At 32.6% G+C, this 21,032-nt stretch overlaps 1 protein-coding gene across 3 annotated transcripts; it reads left to right on the top strand.

The window, feature by feature from the left end:
• Window positions 1-6,053: 6,053 nt before the first annotated feature.
• LOC146903039 (alpha-galactosidase 1-like) lies at window positions 6,054-13,527 on the top strand. Of its 3 annotated transcripts, XM_085733930.1 has the most exons (11): window positions 8,015-8,184; window positions 8,287-8,665; window positions 8,980-9,045; window positions 9,290-9,373; window positions 9,511-9,788; window positions 10,079-10,169; window positions 10,256-10,305; window positions 10,573-10,713; window positions 11,606-12,307; window positions 12,721-12,889; window positions 12,983-13,527. In XM_085733930.1, the coding sequence occupies exons 5-9, from the start codon at window positions 9,714-9,716 to the stop codon at window positions 11,687-11,689; spliced, it is 441 nt and encodes a 146-aa protein (XP_085590056.1). In that variant the 5' UTR covers window positions 8,015-8,184; window positions 8,287-8,665; window positions 8,980-9,045; window positions 9,290-9,373; window positions 9,511-9,713; the 3' UTR covers window positions 11,690-12,307; window positions 12,721-12,889; window positions 12,983-13,527. The 3 variants fall into 3 exon arrangements, with proteins under 3 accessions (XP_085590057.1, XP_085590056.1, XP_085590055.1); XM_085733931.1 differs by lacking the exons at window positions 8,015-8,184; window positions 8,287-8,665 and adding an exon at window positions 6,054-6,698; XM_085733929.1 differs by lacking the exon at window positions 8,287-8,665 and having other exon boundaries at window positions 8,043-8,184.
• The last annotated feature ends 7,505 nt before the right edge of the window (window positions 13,528-21,032 follow it).

Below are 21,032 nucleotides of genomic sequence, written 5' to 3'. Positions count from 1 at the left end.
CATTTCTACAACATCCTTCGTGTCCAAAGCGACATCGTTATTTCTAGGTTATCGTTTAAACATTCGTGTCCAAATCCCTTAAACGATAACAAAGTCGATCAGATAACTTAATCGACCGTGTCCAGCCTGATTAAGTATCCGAAAGCATTAAGTTCTTGATTAAAAGTAATTATCAAAGGTGTACAAACTTGTCAAGAGTGATATAACATAAGATAGATTGTTATTCTAGTTCTAGATTCAAGAGTTTGTATCCAAATCATTGCATCTTGAATCTCATTGAAAGCATTAACATAAGAATAACAACAATATTGAATCATTAAGCTAGAACCTTATATATTAAAAGATCAAAAGATTACATAATAGCTTGTTTGTTACCTCAATACTACAAAGAAAATGATAGCTACATATAGACATGTATACTATGCAAAGGATGAAGGAAAGATGAAGATTCTATGTCAAGATCCTTTGTGTCCAAAGTGATCTTGAGTTGAATCTACTCCTAAACCACTTGCTTTGTGTTTCTCTCTTGGAAATAGCTCTGACCTCTCTCTTAGAATATATGAAAATATCAATGGAATAGTGAATGACCTAAAAGAGAGGTAAAAATGCTATTTAAAGGGCCTGTGTTATTGTACCTACGCCAATAGCGCAATTTACGCTAATAGCGTGGTATGTCGGCCTATAATCTGGCCAATGGGCTTGTGCCACATTGGCCTTGCCCTGCTTCTACGCTCCAGCTACGCTAATAGCGTGGCCCTATGGAGCTTTTACGCTAATAGCGTAAACCACGCTAATAGTGTGTTTCTTCATGACCAGCTTCGCTCCAGATGCGCCAATGGCGTAGCTCTCTGGAGCTTGTACGCTAATAGCTCAGTATACGCTAATAGCGTATTCTTCAAGTGTGTTCCAGATCCACGCCCCAGGTGCGCCAATGGCGTAACTCTTTGGACTTGGGCATTTCTTCGTCACGCTAATAGCGTAGGACACGCTAATGGCGTAGGACTTTGAATTTTGACGTTTCTTCCTCCTTGCTTGTATTTTCCTGCACAAAAAGGGTAGAATAAGGCTCAAAAGCATAAATGACATATTTGCATAATATTTAGAGTTTTCCATGGAGAATCTTGCAAAACAAGTCACTAAAATGCCTAAACTCCTATATGAAATATATCACTTTTAAACACTTATCAGTTAGCAACTCCTATAATACACCCACTTATTTTTTAGAAGGTGTGTTTTAGCAAGTTATAACTAAAAAGTAGTTAAATACACCCTAAGGTGTTGGTTGCTAAAACACTCCCACATAAAAATTAGTGGGTGTGTTCTAGCAAATCCCTATATATATATATATATATGTGTGACAAAAATCATCGGATACCTTGTTGGTTACATTTCTTCACATTTTAAATTATTAAAATCATCAAAACCTCTAAATTCCTCCTCAATACACACACACACATTTTTTTTTGGGGTGTGAATATATTGTTGATCACGTCTATGAGATTGCGATGTGCAGCCTACCAGTAGCTAAGCACTATTTCCTTCACACATAGGATGCTTATCCGTGATGCAAGAAGATGGACTTAAAATCGTCCACATATTCATATATGGAACAAACGTGTCTAACGTACTAAAAGGAATGCTGGAGTAACATTTTACCTTGGGCATGCAAATATGGTATGGGGCTAGACTGCTAGATAACTAAAGAATTCTGAAGGAGGTTTCGGATGTCAACTATATGTTTAAAATGAGTCAAACACAAGAGGGATTTATTTTGGGGATTTCTATGATTTTATAGGAAAAATGAAAAGAAGGTACCAATGCCTTATATCGACTATTTCTACCAACCATGCATAAATTAATGCTTTCCTCCATCCCATACTTGTATTGTATGTATCACATTTAAGAACGTTGTGACAGTTAGAAAATAAAAATAAGAATGTTGTGAGTTTGTGACACATCGCTTAAACAAAAATAATTAAAAGTTTAGATTTTATAAATTAATAAAATGTAATATCAAGTTCTTATTTTTGGGCATGGGTAAAAGTTAGTGTAAAGTTTTGAATATTATAACATTCACCAGTGATCTACACAATTGTGTCTTTTTTGCTTCTTAAAAAAGAAAATGTGTCTTTTGCATGAGTCTTGGGATATTCTCGTGTTTTGAGGTGTGGTTTTGTTGTGGTTGGTCATTATCTAATATTTTGCTAATAGATTTTGGTTGTATTTTATAAATTCTCTGTTCTATTTGTGACACATCTTGTGTTTTGAATTATTTTCTCTAAATACATATATTTTGGCTTTTTTCAACTGAAAAAGTAAACAATTAAAATATAACATTAGTATTTTTTTGAATTATCAAAATATAACATTAGTATATTTTTTTTATCATCATGTTTTAGGTATAAAGTTTTTATCATCGTATTAGAGATGATTAATCTTCGTAAAACTGAACTAAAAATGAAGTGTTAAAAATCAAACTCTTGATCATTTATTTAAGGGTTATAGATTTCTTACCATTTAGATACATTCATTGTCAATTAGACATTGGTATTAACAGGAACAATTTACAGTTTAGTGATAGAAATTAACTCATTTTACCATAAATATATCTAAATATAAATCACATGAAGTTAAATTGCTACCAAACTATTTTTTGATTATATGAGTTTCTACACTATAAATTATCCATCCACTTAATATAAGACATACAAATACATGTTTCTATTCTAAAGAAAAACATCATTTATTTTTAATTTTGTGGTTTAATTAATATCGTATATTTGAGGATAAACAAAACAAACAAAGAAGAAGATTGACGAGCAACAAATAAGTTGACTTTAAATCAAGAAAAGTAAAATGAAAGAGGTAAAGCCTTTGTGTCAGACGAAGGCTATTCTGATGTGCAAGTGCAAAAACAAAACAAAGAAGATTAGAGAAAATCTTGTGTGGACCAGGACCAAGAATTTTGGTTTGGTCACACACACAAGAATTTTCCTTCTCTCTCTTCTCTCTTCTCTCTTCTTCATTTTCTCTCTCTTCTCTCTTCTCTCTCTTCTCTCTCTTCTCTCTTTGTGTGTGATCAAACCAAAATTCTTGGTCCTGGTCCACACAAGTGTTTCTCAGAAGATTAACACTCACTTTCATAACGTACAAGTGTACAACAACACCACTAACCTATGTTTTGCTTCTTTTTCCATTGCTTTTGCTATATCAGGTAGTTCAGTAGTATCAACTATCAATCACATCCTTTTTAACAGCCCTTTCAACAAAAAAAAAATCTTTCAAGTGTACATTTTTCAGAGATAATGCTACTATCTATCCTTAAATACTTGAATTTTGGATCATTAATTATTTTTGAAATCGAACTAAATTGAATCCAATTCCATGTATAAATTTCAATGCTTACTTTTATTTTGTACTATTTCTTTTTCATTTTTTATAATATTTATTAGGTTAATATAATAGATATTTAATAATATTTATTAGGTTAATAAATATTTTTTATCTTGTTATTTTGTAATATTGATTCTGATGATATACATTGAAGGTTTCTAGGGTCCAGTGGTCTTAGGGTCCCGTTTAGTTCATTTTTAAAAATAAAAATAAAATACTTCAATTTTTTTTTAAGGAAAACCAAGAATAAACAAAAATAATATCAACTATAAGTAAAATGTCAAAGACTTAACAAAAATAACAAAAACATCATATCTATGATTTAACAAATATCAACAACATATCAAGGATTTAACAAATATCAATGAAAATTTATACCAAAAAGAGTTTCTCTCACGAGTTTTAGAAAATCAAATGTATCGTGTAAATACATTTGAGATGAAGTTTTGAATGATATTTACGATACCTTTTGAATATAAAGACTTGTAAAGAACAATCTCAGTTTGTAGATGTCAAGGAGTCTTTTATAACGTGTTTATAATCTCAAGTATTTTGTTCAATGATAATGATATTATTTTATCACTTTTGCATTGTTAAAAATTTTGTATAAATATTTATCATAAAAAATCTTGGGTCAGGTTAACTTGTACCATAAGGGCACAAGTTAAAAAGCTTAAAATTGAAATTAAAAATAACTTTTATATTGAAAGTATAACTTTTGCAACTTTTAAGACATTGAATGCACAAGTTCCAAGAAAAACATTCTATATTTGGTTTCTAAACTTATGCCCCTAGTGCACAAGTTAACATTTCCCAAAAATCTTACTCATGCATGTTAAAATTTCTGGATGTTTCATTGGTCGTGGCCATTATAGATCCAAGGGATCCTATGTCTCTAGACCCTTTAAGGACGATGGTCAATGTTATAATTAGTTGATGTGTTTTGGGCTTTCGCTAGGTACATTGGAATTCTGCTCTTTACCCAAATGATTTTGCTCATGCCCAAAGTAAAAGACCTTATTGCCCCTACGCATGTTAAGTTACGCTAGTGCAAATATTAACGTATGTTAACTCATGTTACGTATGTTAACATGCGTTAGTGTTATTTGTAGAAAAACATCACGCATGTTAACATGCGTTTGTGTTATTTGTAAAAAAAAAAAATTACGCATGTTAACATGCGTTAGTGTAATGTGGTGCGTGAGTTAACTCACGTTGGCATTTGCACTGGCGTGAGTTAACTCACGTTAATAGCAGAAACAGAAACTGCATTAAATGCATGCAGTAACAGAACACCTCACAACTTACGCAAGTTAACTTACGCACACCTCACAACTAGTGTGAGCTAGTTAACTCACGCTCATCCCTAGCACATACTGAACAAAATGACGTGACATGTAAAAAACCAGGAAAATATGATGAGTTTTGGTGATACATTACCTGTTCTTTGATGCTTGATGAGCGTAGAAACTTGCTTCCTGACGATTTGCAATGATTTGAAGTGAAGATTATGACCCAAAAATTCGCACTTTTTGGGTTTTTGGAGGTGGAGGGAAAGAAAAAATGGTGCTTTGTGCTTGCCTACTGAATTTTGAACGAAACATAGTACTTAGCGTGAGTTAACTCACGCTACGCAAGTTAAGTTGCGTAGGGGCAATTTGGTATTTTACTATGGGAATGAGCGAAACGATTTGGGTAAAGAGCAGGATTCGGTACATTGTATGCAGGTTAAGAAAGCATTGTTGGGCTTTCTCGTGATTTGGCATATGTTTAGTAGAGGTTTCTCGAGCACGAACATCTGGCCAATCAAGAGCACAATCGAAACTATAATCTTGTATGTATGATAATTTAATATATAAATATGATGATTTTATATCTTAAAACTTATTGAACTGAATCGGTAACACTCCTAGTTTCTATGATTAATTGAGAGAATAAATTAGATATTTATAGTATCATAAACTAAGTGTTTTATCTGCTACATTTTTGGTGCTAGGCCATTGGTAAGAGCTTAACTTTGAAGATTCAAGCTGTTGAGTTTGAATCACCTCGCAGAATGTTGTAAAATTATCATTAATATCACTGTTAATTAATAAAGAAAAAGTGGTCTAACTGTTTCACAGTGAGTTTAATTTTTTTTTTTTTTTAAAAAAATTGCAATGAATGTCATTTTCACTTTTTGTTATGATAATTATTCTTAATTATATAACATCATCTAATTAATATTTTGCACATTACTCACAAAACACGTACAATATTAATCCACTTTGCATAATTTATGTTAGTACGTATGAAACACATCAATAGTTAATAAAGATAATTAATAAAATTTTAACTCTCTTTGTTTTGCTTATAGTTTCTTTTTTTCGTTTGTAGAAGAAGTTGCAAAAACACCAACAAAACTCACAAAACACAATTATAAAATCATGGGTTCAAATACGAATGAAAATATTCAACCTAACAATATCGACAATGTCAAATTAATGATGTGCACAAAAAGTTCTTCTCTTTCAACCGAATCATAGCAAAGATTCGGATTAAGTAATACTATTATTTTGTTTGGATTTTTTATCAAAAAAAATGTTCGGATTTTTTTTTCTGTTATTAATAATAGACTATTATTAATTGGTATTGGTATTTATGATTCCCACCACCCGTACCCCACCTTGATTGGCTTTCTTTATCTCTCTCATACATCTATCTCTCTTTCAGCACCCACCTCCCATCATCATTCATCACTACCCTACCCTCTCAAATTAATTAATCTCTCCCTCTCAACAGCCTTCTTATACAGTAACTCGCGGGAAAATATTCCCATACATACACAAAAAGTAGCAGCAATATAATTTGCAGGCAACATGGGTCTGGTAATGTTGGAAGAATTTCTGTCAATCAAACAAAGTGTTCCTCAAGCTAGAATATTTACTACCTTGAATCAACACACAGAAGAAAAAGAGGTATCATCATCAGATCTAGAGAGAAGAAAGGAGGTGCAAGAGGAAGATCAGCATTATTACTACCACACACCTCCCACATCACCATCAAAAAACTCATGTGACTTGGTTTGTCCACCACCTCCAAAGAAACGTCAACGTCTAGCAGTAGCAACTAGAAGAACATCTACTCAATCTCAAGAAAGAAAATTCTTTCAAGTACCTGACGATCTAACTTCTATCTTTCTTCTGCGTACCAAACCATCACACCAACTCAATTAGCATTTAGCACCTTAATTGCTAGCTAGCTAACCATGCACTTTCTTCCCAACATTAATTCTTCAATTCCATCTTCACACGGCCAATGAAACGGTATATATATAGGAGTATATATATCTATAGTAAGTTTCTTCTCATTTTTTTCAATTAATCAAACATCACCTAAGGCTTAAGATATGTTATCTCTTCTCTTGTATTTGTAGCATTCTTATTGTGTTATTTTGTATACTTCAAATGTATTAAATGTGTTGCTGAATATTAGTTCTATTCTGAAATAAAAAATGACCCTAAATTAAATCTATTTTTAATTATTAAATATGTTTTTATTTGTTCACAAAAAAAAAATATGTTTTTTATTTTTTATTAAATATAGTCTTAATTGTCTATGAGATGTTAGATAACTAGATTAATTAATAGTAATAAAAGTTTGACTTTAGTATCCACGAAGAATGAAGTTCAAAATCTCTCTGCGACACACGGTTGTAAAATATTGTAATCATTGATCTCATTTGTCCAAATAATACTTGACAAAAAATATTTATTTCTAACATGTATCAGAGAATAAAATTTTGAATCAATGAAGGGTATCTCCCGTTTCAAAATACATGTCCAATTTTTGCAATGTACACTATTCACTTGACTTACTTTGACCATATTTTTTACTAATGTATAAATATAAATATTAGCATGTAAGATGTTGTTTGATTTGTCTCGACAAATATTTTCAAAATATTAAATTTTTATAATTTTTTACTTTATATAATTAAAAATATTAACGGTCAAAATTGTGCATTAGCATATGTGAAGTGGTTGACTTGGACATGTATTTTGAAACGGAGGGAGTATTATATTAATAGCATTAAATATAATAAAATTAGTTAAAGTTCCCTAAAAAAAAAAATTAGTTAAAGCTGTTCATAGATTGAACAAAAAATATGAATTTGGATCCTCTCAACTGTGAGAGTTATGTGGATAATTTCACTATTAAAATGCAATGATGTGATCATTCAGCAACACTCTCAAGTTTTTTTTACAATTGAGACTATACAAATTCAAAAACTATGGATGTTGAGGGCACTCTCAGTTATTTACTAGCTCCCATAGTGCTCTTCGAGGAGGTAAATATAAATACATAATATGTACACTACTACAAAATATACATTTAACATCAAGGGGGATTTAGTTTTTACATCAGCAGAAAAAATATCTGAAGGGAAAGATACACACTATGAGTTTTTACATCAGTTGACATAAGTGCATGATGGGAATTCCTAACATCATATAACATTTACATCAGTGGGTAATGGAAATGAGGGGAAAAAAATGCGGTGGCATTTTCGCAATTTGAGTGAAAACTTTGTCTAACTTTTTTCACATCAGTGGTGAGAACTGCCTGATGGAAAAAGAAGTTTTCACTTTTACATTATCCCTTTCCCTATCGCAAAACAGATCCACATTTTTCCTTCTTCACTTTTTCACTCAGTCAAAAAACAACCGTGAAACCTTCAAAGCTCACCGTCAAAGCTCCAATCGTGAATCTCCAACCTCACCGTCCAAGTTCAATCAGTGGTTTCCTCTGGTAAGCTCTCTCTCTCTCTCTCTCTCTGACTTTTAAATCGTGAAACCCTAACCCATTTGTTGTTAAAAAAAAATCACGAAACCCTTACCTCTTTTCAATCAGTGATGGAGAGGGTGGAAACGGGAAGAGATATAAGGGTGAAGATGTTCGTGAAACCCTTATATCATACAAAAAGGCTCGGAAATCACTCTTACCTTCAGCGGATCCACTCCGATCTAGAGCTTTAAGCTTCGGAAATCTTTGATCTAGCTTCTCCTTCCTTTGATCCCATCGTACTCGGCCTAGATCTTCTTCTTCCTCGCTTTGTTCACTTGATTCCGGTTCTGTTCTGCTTTGCTGGATTCGATCCCCTCTTCCTTTGCTTTGAGTTCGTTTTGAACTTGTGTGCTGGATTCGCGTCGCTCTCGGAAAGAGAGAGTTATTGTTACTTAACAGATTTCGAATACTAGATGATTGTTGTTCTTGACAGAAATGAAATTTGGTGAGTTTGTGAATGGTTTGTGTATGAACCGAAATGGGTTATTGGATGTTGAATTGTTATTTTCGTGAATGATTGTGGTGAAAGGAAAGAAACAATGTTATTGTTTGGATCAAAATTTCTATGCCATTGGTTTTACGTGATTATGTGAGTTGGTTGAGGCTGCAATGTTCTTGAGGATTTTTTGAGAGAAAAGAGAGTATTGACCCCCTTTCTCTTTCTGCCGTTTTGGAAAAGTGTTTTTGTGAAATTAATAGAACTGCATCTTATAATATTTCATACATTGATTTTGAAAAACATGGCCTTCTTATGTATAGGTATCCTATTATGACTCGGGTGTTAATGAAGGCAGGTCGTCCAATCTTCTTTTCGCTATGTGAATGGTAATTATTCTATTTTAGTATCTTGTTTATCTTTTGATCTACGTAACACATAATGAAGGTGTATCCGGTATCTGACACGTGTAGCTGTTTATCATCAACACATTTGATTACATTTAATCACTCTCATTTTTTCAATTATTATCGGTGTATATGTCAGTATCGGATCTAGTGTACATATGTGCCAGTGCTTTATAGCATCCAATTTTAAGTACTACTTTCTAATCAAACTTTCTTTGTTTGTTAGGGGAGATATGCATCCAGCTAAATGGGGTGCTAAAGTGGGAAATAGTTGGAGAACTACTGGTGACATAACTGATAATTGGGAAAGGTAAAAACCATGCACTCAATTGGTTGGTACTAGTAGTTTTTTGAAATGTAAACAAGTTCGATATTTACTAAAGTTGAACAATTGTGCATCTTACTATCCTTAGCTACTAGGTAATAAAAATAACTTGTTTTATGCAGTATGATTTCAAGGGCTAACATGAATGAAGTTTATGCTGATCTTGACATCGAGTTTGCATTTGTTTAACAACTTTTTGTGAAAGACATCGAGTTTCATTTGTTGAACAACTTTTTGTGAAAGACATCGAGTTTGCATCTTGACTTCATGATACAATTTATGAGTCGAGATATTCATTAGACATTCTAACTCGATAGATCCTGATATGCTTGAGGTTGGAAATGGTGGGATGACAAAAAATGAGTATATCGTTCACTTCAGTTTGTGGGCCATTTCAAAGGTTCTATTATTCTCATCTCTAAACATCGTTATTTATGTGAAAGCATGTATTGGTACGGACCTGAATTCACTGCTCTACAAATATCATACAGTTACACGCAGTATTCAATCTCAACTATTGATTTGAGATCAAACATCTAAGATTACACAATCAGTAAATTAATTTTAAATGATCTCGGTTGTTGATTTGCAATTGGACAACCAAGATCTCTAACTGCCTCACAGCAGATCTATTTCCATATTGTACTGTACTTCTTTTTTCACTGGTTCACAAGTGAAGGTTTATTGCAGGCTCCTCTTCTTCTAGGCTGTGATGTTAGAAATGTGACTAAAGAGACCTTGGAGATAGTTTATAATAAGGAAGTTATTGCAGTTAACCAAGGTGATGCATAATTTGTCATTTTGCGATTTTCTAATCATTGTAATATATGCTACTGATATTATGTTATATCTTTTATCACATGATAGATTTGCTTGGCGTACAAGCTAAAAAGGTTAGGATGGAAGGTGATGCTGAGGTAATTTTTTATTCCGAATACAACATACGATTTCGTCTCGAGCGTTAATTACTTGTATGGAATTGGATTGTCTTCTGTTAAATGAAGATCGTCAAACTACTCATATTTTGAGTTACATTTTAAAGTAAATTTAGTGAATTCAAAATAAAAGGCGTACAATATTAATCCAATGGCCGAGACAGTGTGCTTTTAGAATGATTGTGTCTAATAATTTGGCACTATGTTTATTAAGGATTTTTGTTCTTATTTGCATGTTTTGTTGGATAGATATGGGCAAGTCCTCTTTCAGGATATAGGGTAGTTGTTGTGTTGCTTAATAAAGGCCCTCAGAAGATTAATGTAACAGCTAATTGGGATGACATTGGCATTCCTCCAAAAACTGTTGTTCAAGCAAGAGACCTTTGGGAGGTAATTCATTGTACTTTTGTTTACATACAATTTATGTTGTTTTCTATGATATATTAATTGCATTGCATGCTTTTGTATTTTTATAAACCAAGTTTCATTGTAATTTGTTGGATACTGCTGAGGTTGGTTATAAATAAGGTTTTTGTCTTGATTGAAGACACATTTTGTGAATAAGTTGAGGGTAACCGTAGAATCACATGCGTGTAAGATGTTCGTGTTGAAACCATTTTGTGAATAAATTTGGGCCCACCACCATAACTTTTGTTCTTCTAGGCTTACTAAAATTGTCCTGATCCCCCAAAAAACAATTGTCACCGCACATTCTTTTAAATATACAAATTATTTATGAGTTTAACTTGTTTGCCTATTAGAATTAGAGTATATATTACAAATTTTACACATGCATCTAATTGCAGCTTATTAGCTAGATAAATGTAGAGATATTTTAAAAGCTTATTCAAAGTGGAGTAGTGGTGAAATTTTAATACTTATTTTATAGTCATTTGATTAAATTATTGTTGTGCCAATTGAATAAATAATTAAGAAGTCTAACCATATGTCATAGCTCAAGCGGCAAATGCCGAAATTGTTTGGTCGGATATCCGTGGTTCTCGGGTTCGAACCCGAGACCTCCAATTTATATGTGAGTTTCAAGTGGTATTTATCTCTGTTTACAAGAAGCCTCACTCTTTTTTTTTATCATTGGAATTTTGTGTTTGTTTGATTCAAATATATATATATAGAACATGTGCTTTTTAATATAATTATAGAACATATAATATGAAAAAGAGATGTATTTTTGTTTGAATAAAAGATGTGTGGAATAAAGATGGCAGAATTAAATATATCCTTTTACTTGTTTGTTTTTTATTGATGTATTGTTTACTTGTAGGGATATGGTCTGACTGAAAGTGGAGGAGGGGCAGCAAGAATGATAGGTTTTGATGAAGCTAGGCGCCACGGTTTTGTGGGTTGACTAGCAGAAAATATGGAAGCTAAGATAGTTGACCCTGTTACTGGAGAGGCATTATCTCCTGGCCAGAAAGGGGAGCTTTGGTTGCGAGGACCAACAATCATGAAAGGTGATTAATAAACCTCTCCATTTATGGGAACCATTGCATTTGCATAATGTTAGGCAGTGAAAATGTGCACTAAAAACCAAAGATTTGCTATGTTCATGAAGTTGTAAAATGCAATTATAGATAGAGTTGTGAAAGTTGCAAATAAGCTGACATTGAGTTGAGTAAAGATGATATTAGTGGACAGATTCATGTATTCAATGAATATGTCTCTCACTTTAGTTCATTGATTGGAGTTCATATCTGTTCGCTCCTTGTCGCCCATCTAAGTTCATATCTTACACGAACATCTTAGTTCATATCTGTTTTTGTCTTGATCACTTTTGTATATGGTCTGACTGAAAGTGGAGGAGGGGCAGCAAGAATGATAGGTTTTGATGAAGCTAGGCGCCACGGTTTTGTGGGTTGACTAGCAGAAAATATGGAAGCTAAGATAGTTGACCCTGTTACTGGAGAGGCATTATCTCCTGGCCAGAAAGGGGAGCTTTGGTTGCGAGGACCAACAATCATGAAAGGTGATTAATAAACCTCTCCATTTATGGGAACCATTGCATTTGCATAATGTTAGGCAGTGAAAATGTGCACTAAAAACCAAAGATTTGCTATGTTCATGAAGTTGTAAAATGCAATTATAGATAGAGTTGTGAAAGTTGCAAATAAGCTGACATTGAGTTGAGTAAAGATGATATTAGTGGACAGATTCATGTATTCAATGAATATGTCTCTCACTTTAGTTCATTGATTGGAGTTCATATCTGTTCGCTCCTTGTCGCCCATCTAAGTTCATATCTTACACGAACATCTTAGTTCATATCTGTTTTTGTCTTGATCACTTTTGTATGTTTACTTGGTCAAACTCCAAGTCCTCTAAGTTCTAATAGTTATGTAGGCATCACAATTCTTTGATTTAGTGTGTGTTCATTTTCAGCGCGTCATTATGGATCGTAGTTGGATGAGAGCTAATCGATTAAGTGAAGAGTTTGATAATGGAGTGATAGAATTTCTACAGTTTGCTAAACACAATCTTCCAAACAATGATCACCTTATCCAACAACCATTATCAAATTCTATTAAATTTTGACCGCATTCTTTTACAGGTTGATTTGTTATGTAGTCATTACTCTTATGTTTTAAACTAATGTAATGCAGAGGGATCAGCTGGTATTAATTTGGAGATGATTTGTTTGCAGGTTTTCTTGAATCTATATGAAGGGACATTGACATGAACGGACTTAATCGTAACCCTTCAAACGATTTGAATCTGATTCACATGGGCTGGCATCTCGAGTTTTCCTAATGAGGTGGTTTAGATGGACAGTTGAACAATTTGAACTTCTCAACAATTTTGGAAGCTGTGAGTTCCGTGCAATGCAGTTTGGGACTGGTGGAGAGTACAGCTTGGCAGTTCATCATACAGATGAAGAACTGCTTAAGTGGAGGCTCTCTCCTGATATGGTAGCTGATCAGAAATGGTGTGCCCATGGCGGCAAGGCTCCCTTGAATGTTCAAAGTCCCCCACTGCCTTGAAGCATTTTTTGATCTCATTACTGATTCTAATGACGAGAGTGTAGACACATAAGACCAAGCAAATTATGAGTGAGTGTAGTAGACAATAGGCTGTTCTTTCTTTCTTTATTTGATTGTTACTGTCATGTATATCAGAAAGTGGTTTTGATGCTTTGGTTTGATGTTTTACGTTGATATTGCTATAATATAACTTCTTAGATTGTATTCATATATGCATATATATTTTTATATATAAAATATTGATGTGGCATTAAAATATCCATTTTTTTTCTTCTTATTTTTAATATAAAAGGAAAGAGGTCTCAAAAGCTGATTTAAAAAAAGAGCATTTTTTTTTTAAAAAAAAATGATAGATTCACATCGGTGGGTAAGAGCACTGATGTGAAACATACAAATTTTAACTTCAGTGTATATCATACAACTGATGTGAAAACCCTATAGCTAAATTTTAAAGAGTGCGTACCACGTCAGTGGAAGAAAGGCCTGATGCGGAAAGTTTGCTTTCACATCAGTTCGTGCCTGATGTGAAAAGATGTAGACATACTACATCATATCACTTTACATCGGTTGCCACCTGATGTGAAAAGTAGTTTCCAACTGATATAAAAACTTATTTCTGTAGTAGTGGTAAGTGTTTTTTGAGTCTAAAGATTTTCTCTGTCTTAGTCTGGGGCATCAAAATAATTTGTCTCAACAAAAAACAATTGTTTATTATTGAAATTGACTAAATCACACATATTAATTAATAGTATTCTCTTCATTTTAAATCTTTGGTAGTTTTGGCATTGTATTTTTTATTTAAAATCAAATGTCGTTTGTAACACTATGTGTTAGATAATGTGCAAAAGTTTAGCCTTTGTTGTACCAAATAAAAAGCTTAGCCTTTGTAACCTTAAAGGGTCAAACCCCATGATGATGGTTGTAAAATGACCATTAATTTTTTTTAAGGAGTAAAATGTTCATTAATTTATTTTTAATTATTAAAAATTTCATATACCCCAATTTTTAGGAAAAATGATGTTTAGAATTTCAAGACATACAAATAGTAAGTCCACTAGTGTGTGTGTGAGCTAGCTTATTAGTTAGGTTATGTGACATGATTCTATTGGGTCACCTATGAGTGAGAAACTAAGATCAACAACAATATTAAAATTTTCATGGATTGAATCTAAACAATTTTTTTACTGGGAAGAACTAATAAATATATAACTGCAAGGACTGAAATAGGCTAAATACCTCCCTGGGTCCTTTAAGTTTCACGTTTGTTTCAGATAGGTCCTTTAAGTTTCTAAGGTTTCAGATAGGTCCTTTAAGTTTCGAGTTTGTTTCGGATAAGTCCTTTAAGTTTTGAGTTTGTTTCGAGTTTGGCTTAACGGACAGATCAACTTTGACTTAACTGAGGTTGATAGAAAGGACCTATCTGAAACAAACTCGAAACTTAAAGGACCTATCTGAAACCTTAGAAACTTAAAGGACCTATCCGAAACAAACTCGAAACTTAAATGACCTATCTAAAACCTTAGAAACTTAAAGGATCTATCTGAAACAAACATGAAACTTAAAGGACCCGGGGAGGTATTTGGCCTTAAATCTATATTATGTTAGATTTTGTACTTTACATCAAATTAAAAATTAACTAAGCTTTTTAATAATTTAATCTTTTTAGTCTATATTTTTTTCATATTTAAATGTATTATGATAAATAAGAATTAAAATATGATATTATATATATATATATAGTTGAATTTTCCAAAATTAATGTCGTTAAATATCAAAATATAGTTTAATGATCATTTGTCTATTAGCTCTTTAGCTAGTTTTTTTTGTTATCGCTCATTAGCTAGTCTACTTAAATATATGTCATTTTACTTGTTTAAATATGCTAATAGTATAAAATAGGTTTTAAAGTAGACTAACATGTCATATCAGTCTTTCAAAAAATCAAACTTGACTCTAAAAGCAAGTCTATAACACACTACAAATATGACTTTGGCTTTAAATTTTCGACCATGGGGAAGTTTATCTTTCTGTATGAAATTCATGCCTGTACAAGAAACTTAAATTTGTGATTTTTGAGTAGGCAGGTTAAAGGTGAATGATCATTTTTATGGGGTGGTTGATGTGTGATAACATATATGCATGGTCTAATTTCGTCCTTTTAATAAACTCCAACACAGTGAAGTGAACGGGTTGGAACCTACCATGCACCAAATAACTCCAAATGGCTGTGCTTTGGACGTTTACTATGTACCCTACCATTTACCTCCTATCATAACCGTTTTTTAATCTAATTTAGCCTTTCGTTGTTTGGAATGAACACACGGAACAAAATGAAGTTAATGTCCTATAGCTACTTGGTTTGTTTTGAAAAATTAATCAGCATGGTATGCATTTATATATAACATTTTCATTGTCTTGGAATCTTATGGAATTCAGAAGCTCACCACGGATATTTTGTCCGTGTATGGCTGCTTGTGGACAAAATTGGGTAATTGCTAGATAAACACAGTGAGTTAATTGTAGTTGACCTTTAAGTTTTTAGAGAATAAATCACCAAAATGGTTTCTAACTTTCTCCTTGAGAGTATGAATATTCTACAATTCTATTCCATTTTGTAAATATTTCTCATATTCATCCTTCCAATAACCTATGGCTTCACAAGTGTATTGGTGGAAGTGTTCGTAACATAAAAATAATACAACATAAGTAAACCATTGAATTGGTCTATATGCTCAAATTAGTTATTGAGATTGCACAGATATTGAAAAAAAAAAAACTCTCGATATGTAAAATGTTTACTAAAGTTGGTCCGAATTTTATGAAACTTTGTGAGTTAACGTCATTCCAATTATTGATAAGGTCGTTAAACATCAAATTAGACTTTGTGTGGTGAAGAATAATGATATATTCTTCTTGAATGAGTAGCCAAAGTAAAATAAATTTTACTATGGCCAAAAAATATATATTTATAAATGTGAGACATCTCTCACTTTATAAATCAATTTTGTAGGGTTAAATTAGTATCTACCCAAATTTTAAGAGTTGTCATTAGGTTCTTTAACCACACACTAGCCGTTGTTCTATTATACGGCAAAAGATTAAAATATTGAATGAGGAAAAAAAGTAAAAGTAGTACTAATCTTTTTTTTTTTTTTGAAGAATTAAAAATAGAATATATTACCAACGATAGTGGTTCCTCTTTAACATAAGGTGTGCTAAAAGGGCCACTACAAAAACAAACAGTCCCTCATATATACAAAACCGGTTAGTCGAAAAACCATGCTGAAGAACAAGTGGTACTCAAACCACTAAAACACAGACAATTAAATCAAGAGAAATGATATTCTAACAACCATTTTGTGACAACCTATGTGACAACTTTATCTCTCATACTCACATTATCTTTTTACTTTCTCTCTCTATTGTTTTGGTTTCCGTGTCACTATCTACTTTTCCTTTGAAAATTGATGGTTGTCACAAAAGTTATTGATTTTTGGTTGTTAGAATATCATTGCTCTTAAATCAAGGAGAAAGAGGAAGGTGGAGCACCAACCTTCAGTACAGCAGGGGGAAGGCTTAAGTAATCATCAAACCTAAAATTTTGCATGGGAGTTTGGAGGGGAGGGAAGGGTTTTAGAAAAAGAAAAGAGTAAATAGAAGAAATAGAAGACATTAGAATGAGAAAATCCTTTTTAATCAAAGCAGGTTCCTCAATCTCATGTAGCAGAGGTGATAGATAGAATTCTGCTCTTAGCAGCTTTGGCTTTGACAACTCTGTGAAAATAGCTAGTGTTTTGATCACCATCTTCGAGCCTGTTTACTCGGGATTTCTGTTTCATAAACTGCTCCTCATGCAGAACACTTGCTTTCTATCTTTGAATGGTTTACCCACAGACCAGAGGGTTAAGGCTAGGGGTGGAAATAGGCTAGGCCAGGCCGGGCTTTGTAAGGCCTAAGCCTGGCCTACTTCAAAAATTATAGGCCTGAGCCTGGCCTATTACCCGTCATAGGCTTATTTTCGAGGCCTGGCCTGACCTTTTTAAAGGTCTGATGAAGCCTGAACGCCTATTTAAAAGCCTATTTTATGTTAAGACCTGACAACACATGTAAGCATACTTCTAAATAGGCCAAAACTTATTAAGGCCTAAAGCACACAAATATGTTTGCTACTAAATGATGAATTCTTATGAAGGTCTAATCACACCAATATATCCGCTACTAAATAATCAATCATATGAAGGCTTGTGTTTATGAAGAAAAAAAACTTCAAAAATATCAATAATGAAAGATATATTATAATAAAAAGCTTAATAGGCCGGCCTGATGGGCTTAATAGGCTTTTTTGCAAGCCTTAGTCTGGCCTGTTTAATTAAATAGGCCTTATAAAAAGCTTGAGCCTGACCTTGTTAATAAACGAGCTGGACCGAGCTAGGCTTTAAATAAGCTAGGTCGTAGGCCCCTGTCGGACGGCCTGACCTGTTCCCACACCTAGTTAAGGCTCTCTCACCTTCTTTTCAAATCAAAGAAAGAAGAGCTTTGCGTTAATTTTTTATTCATAATTTAAAATCACTCTCAGTTGGAAGAACTAAAAAATTGTATTGGGGATAATTTTATAGGGTTTATATTAATATTTTAAACTCAGTTTATGTTGTTATGATATTCTAAAAATTAAAAAATATATTAACAATACCCATTAATTTATCATTCTATAAAATTTACACTTTCAAAAAATATAAAAGATTTCTCTATTTTTTTTCATATATTTTCCACCTCCAAAGTCATCCTTTCCCCTCCCTCTAAACCCCTAAACAAAACCTAAAGATTTACTACATACTCCCTCCGGTTCTATATGTAAGAAAAGATTCTTTTTTTAGATACATTGAATAATTAATGTATCTCGTTTACAATGAAGACTAGATACATTAATTATTAAATGTATCTAAAAAAAGAATCTTTTCTTATATATAGGACCGGAGGGAGTACCTTTTATGAAACGTACGGGGACCTCCTTCTTGTTTTTCCAAAAAGGACTTCTAAGAGATGTTTTTTTTTAATGATTCCACTACCTCTTCGACCTTCGGGATCATAAAAGAGAAAGCTTCTGAACGCAGACAAGAGTTTTCAACACAAGAGTAGAAAATTAGGATAGAGCCTATAACTAAGTTGATCAATAGCACACACCCATGTTACATTTAAGCCATGGTTGCAACCTATATTCAGGAACGGATGTAGAAATTTTGAATAGCGAAGACAACATATATATATATATATATATATATATATATATATATATATATATATATATATATATATATATATATATATATATATATCTTTTAGTTGGTTGTCACATGTAGAGTTCTAAATAAATAATAAATAGTCATTTTGATCTCTAAATGTGTGATACATTGTCACTATATATATATATGAATTTATCAAAATTACAAACACATTCTCAAATATCTTTTTTGTTAATAGTTTTATCTATCAAATTGATTAGCAAAAATTTATTTGATGACCACATTAACAAATTAAAGACAATAAAATACTATTTTAACAATACACCTCACACATAAAAAAAAAATCAAAATATAGTGTAGGCATAATCTATAATATTGATGAATGTTATTTCGTTTCTCTCAACAAAAAAAAAGAATGTTATTTCATTTTTATTATATTAAGTACTAAAATTTTTTTATTTTCCAAAATCAAGTGTAGGCCATGGCCTACAATCCCTCTCAAATGGTCCGTCCCAGAACCTAGGTGTCCTGTGTATGATAAAATTTCTACTTAACATAACTACGTGGAGTGTGGACGTTGGTATGTCTATTAGAGATAAAATAAAAGTACTCGTGAGCTTAGCTCATAATGCATAAAATATGTAGGGTTAGAGGTTCAAATCTCTGCCACCACCAAAAAGAGATAAAATGGAAACTTTAACCTTGTTAAAATGGGATGGTTTTCCTTTTCATATTTAGTAGACGAAGGTGAAGTCGGGGAACTTCTACTCGCTTTAACGGGTGCATTCAAAATGGGTGGCATTTAACATGGAAAACGTCTAAAAGTTCCCACCATGTGAAAGTTAACATTAACCATCAGATCAAATAAAGAACGCAATTATATCATACACACTCAACACTAGATTTTTTGTCATTATCCTCCACCACCATCTCTCTTTCATACCCAGTAACCTCACCACCATCTCTCTCTAATTTTCCAGAAACAAACCCTCAAAATCATCGCTGAAGGACAAGGCTACCCTATGCTCACCTTTGATGAACAAACTGTTGCATCAGATTCACAGTTACCATTAACCTATGAACTGTTTAAAGATTGGCTGAAGTAAAGAAATCTTAACATATCTAATGTTTTGTGCGCTACTTTTACGGTAGGTTTGTTTGAGAGGAAAAGAGTAAAAGAACAGTGAAAGTTAAATGCTACAAAAATGGTTCTGCTAATTCTTTTTCTTCTGGAAAACGAAAATAGATCAAGAGGTGTACTGATAAGTTTTCAATCAGTAAACAACACCAACATGTTAGAATTTCTTCTAATATTTTGTGGGCTACAATCAATTGTTGGTTTTGGTTTTAATAAAAAACGGACTGATGTTGTGATCCATTTGATGATGCTTAGGCCCTAATAAAAGTGATCAATTAATAATGGGCTTTTGGGCACTTAATCTGATTTGTGTAGAAACATAGTGTAGGCCCAAACGTTAGGCCCATGATGGGTGGTGCCTAGGGTTGCACGGTTATAAATAGAAAGGCTAGGTCCCTTTGCCATCACTCTGACTATTCTGCTTTGCCCCATTGAAAACCCTAAGTTTGGAGCATGTGAAAGGCGAAGGAAGACTTTGTCTCAAATCTCGGCGAATCCGGTAATCATCGTTTACAAGTAAGTGTGTTCTAATTTCATATAATAATTCGATCATGTTGATTTAATTCTTACGTGTGGTATCAGAGCCTAATTTTATATGATTTAGAACCCTAATATTATTGGGATTGAGATAGTATTCAATGTTTTCGGCTCGCATTTAATTTCTAAAAATTTCCTCACGGTTTCAATTTCAAACTGTAATTGGTTTAATTTTGAGATCATGTGAGTTATGTCGATTGCTTCACCAATTAATTTTGAGAAAGAAAACAAAAATTAAATTGTTTGTTACGGCTTCGGCAATTTTGATCCTTTGGGTTCCCTCACTATTCATCCTGATCAAATTTTTTCTTTTGGTTCCACTTTATTATCAAAGTGAAGTGAACTAGAATTATTATTATTATTAATATTATTATTATTATCTTTTTCGGTGGGAATCGGATCTAAAATTGTTATTGAACATGGATTTCTGCAATTTTATTGGATGAGAATTGATATCTCAAAGAATCAATTTGAACGCAAAATTATTTCACAACAAAATTAAGGACTTCCGAATATTTTTTTATTTTTTATTTTGTTTCCGTTGCCTTAACTATTTTCAATTGTTGCAATAATTATAAAGGGTTAAGGGCACCTGATATTGCTACTTGATTTCGGCACTAATTCACAAAGGTAGTTAAACAATGTGTATATGCCTATGTATACATATGCCTATGTACTGATAGGGGCATTTATGCTTTTACACAAATTCAATTTTATGGAATTTTTGTGAACCACAGAGTGATAATCATTTTCAATTTCATACTTTGATTATTTATGTTTTAATTTGGACAGAATTTA

This window comes from Medicago sativa, chromosome 8 (assembly GCF_051527215.1).
Source record: "Medicago sativa cultivar Bolivia chromosome 8, Bolivia_mono, whole genome shotgun sequence".
Lineage (NCBI taxonomy): Eukaryota > Viridiplantae > Streptophyta > Magnoliopsida > Fabales > Fabaceae > Medicago > Medicago sativa.
The sequence above is the reverse complement of the archived record's forward strand: the minus strand, read 5'-3'. Positions and strand labels throughout refer to the sequence as shown.

Bases quoted from the DNA above. Each gene is read 5' to 3' on its own strand.
- LOC146903039 (XM_085733931.1), top strand. From the start codon at position 9,714: ATGCTTGAGGTTGGAAATGGTGGGATGACAAAAAATGAGTATATCGTT. The intron at 10,170-10,255 runs GTGATGCATAAT...ATCACATGATAG, and splicing joins AGTTATTGCAGTTAACCAAG to ATTTGCTTGGCGTACAAGCT. The intron at 10,714-11,605 runs GTAATTCATTGT...GTTTACTTGTAG, and splicing joins AAGCAAGAGACCTTTGGGAG to GGATATGGTCTGACTGAAAG.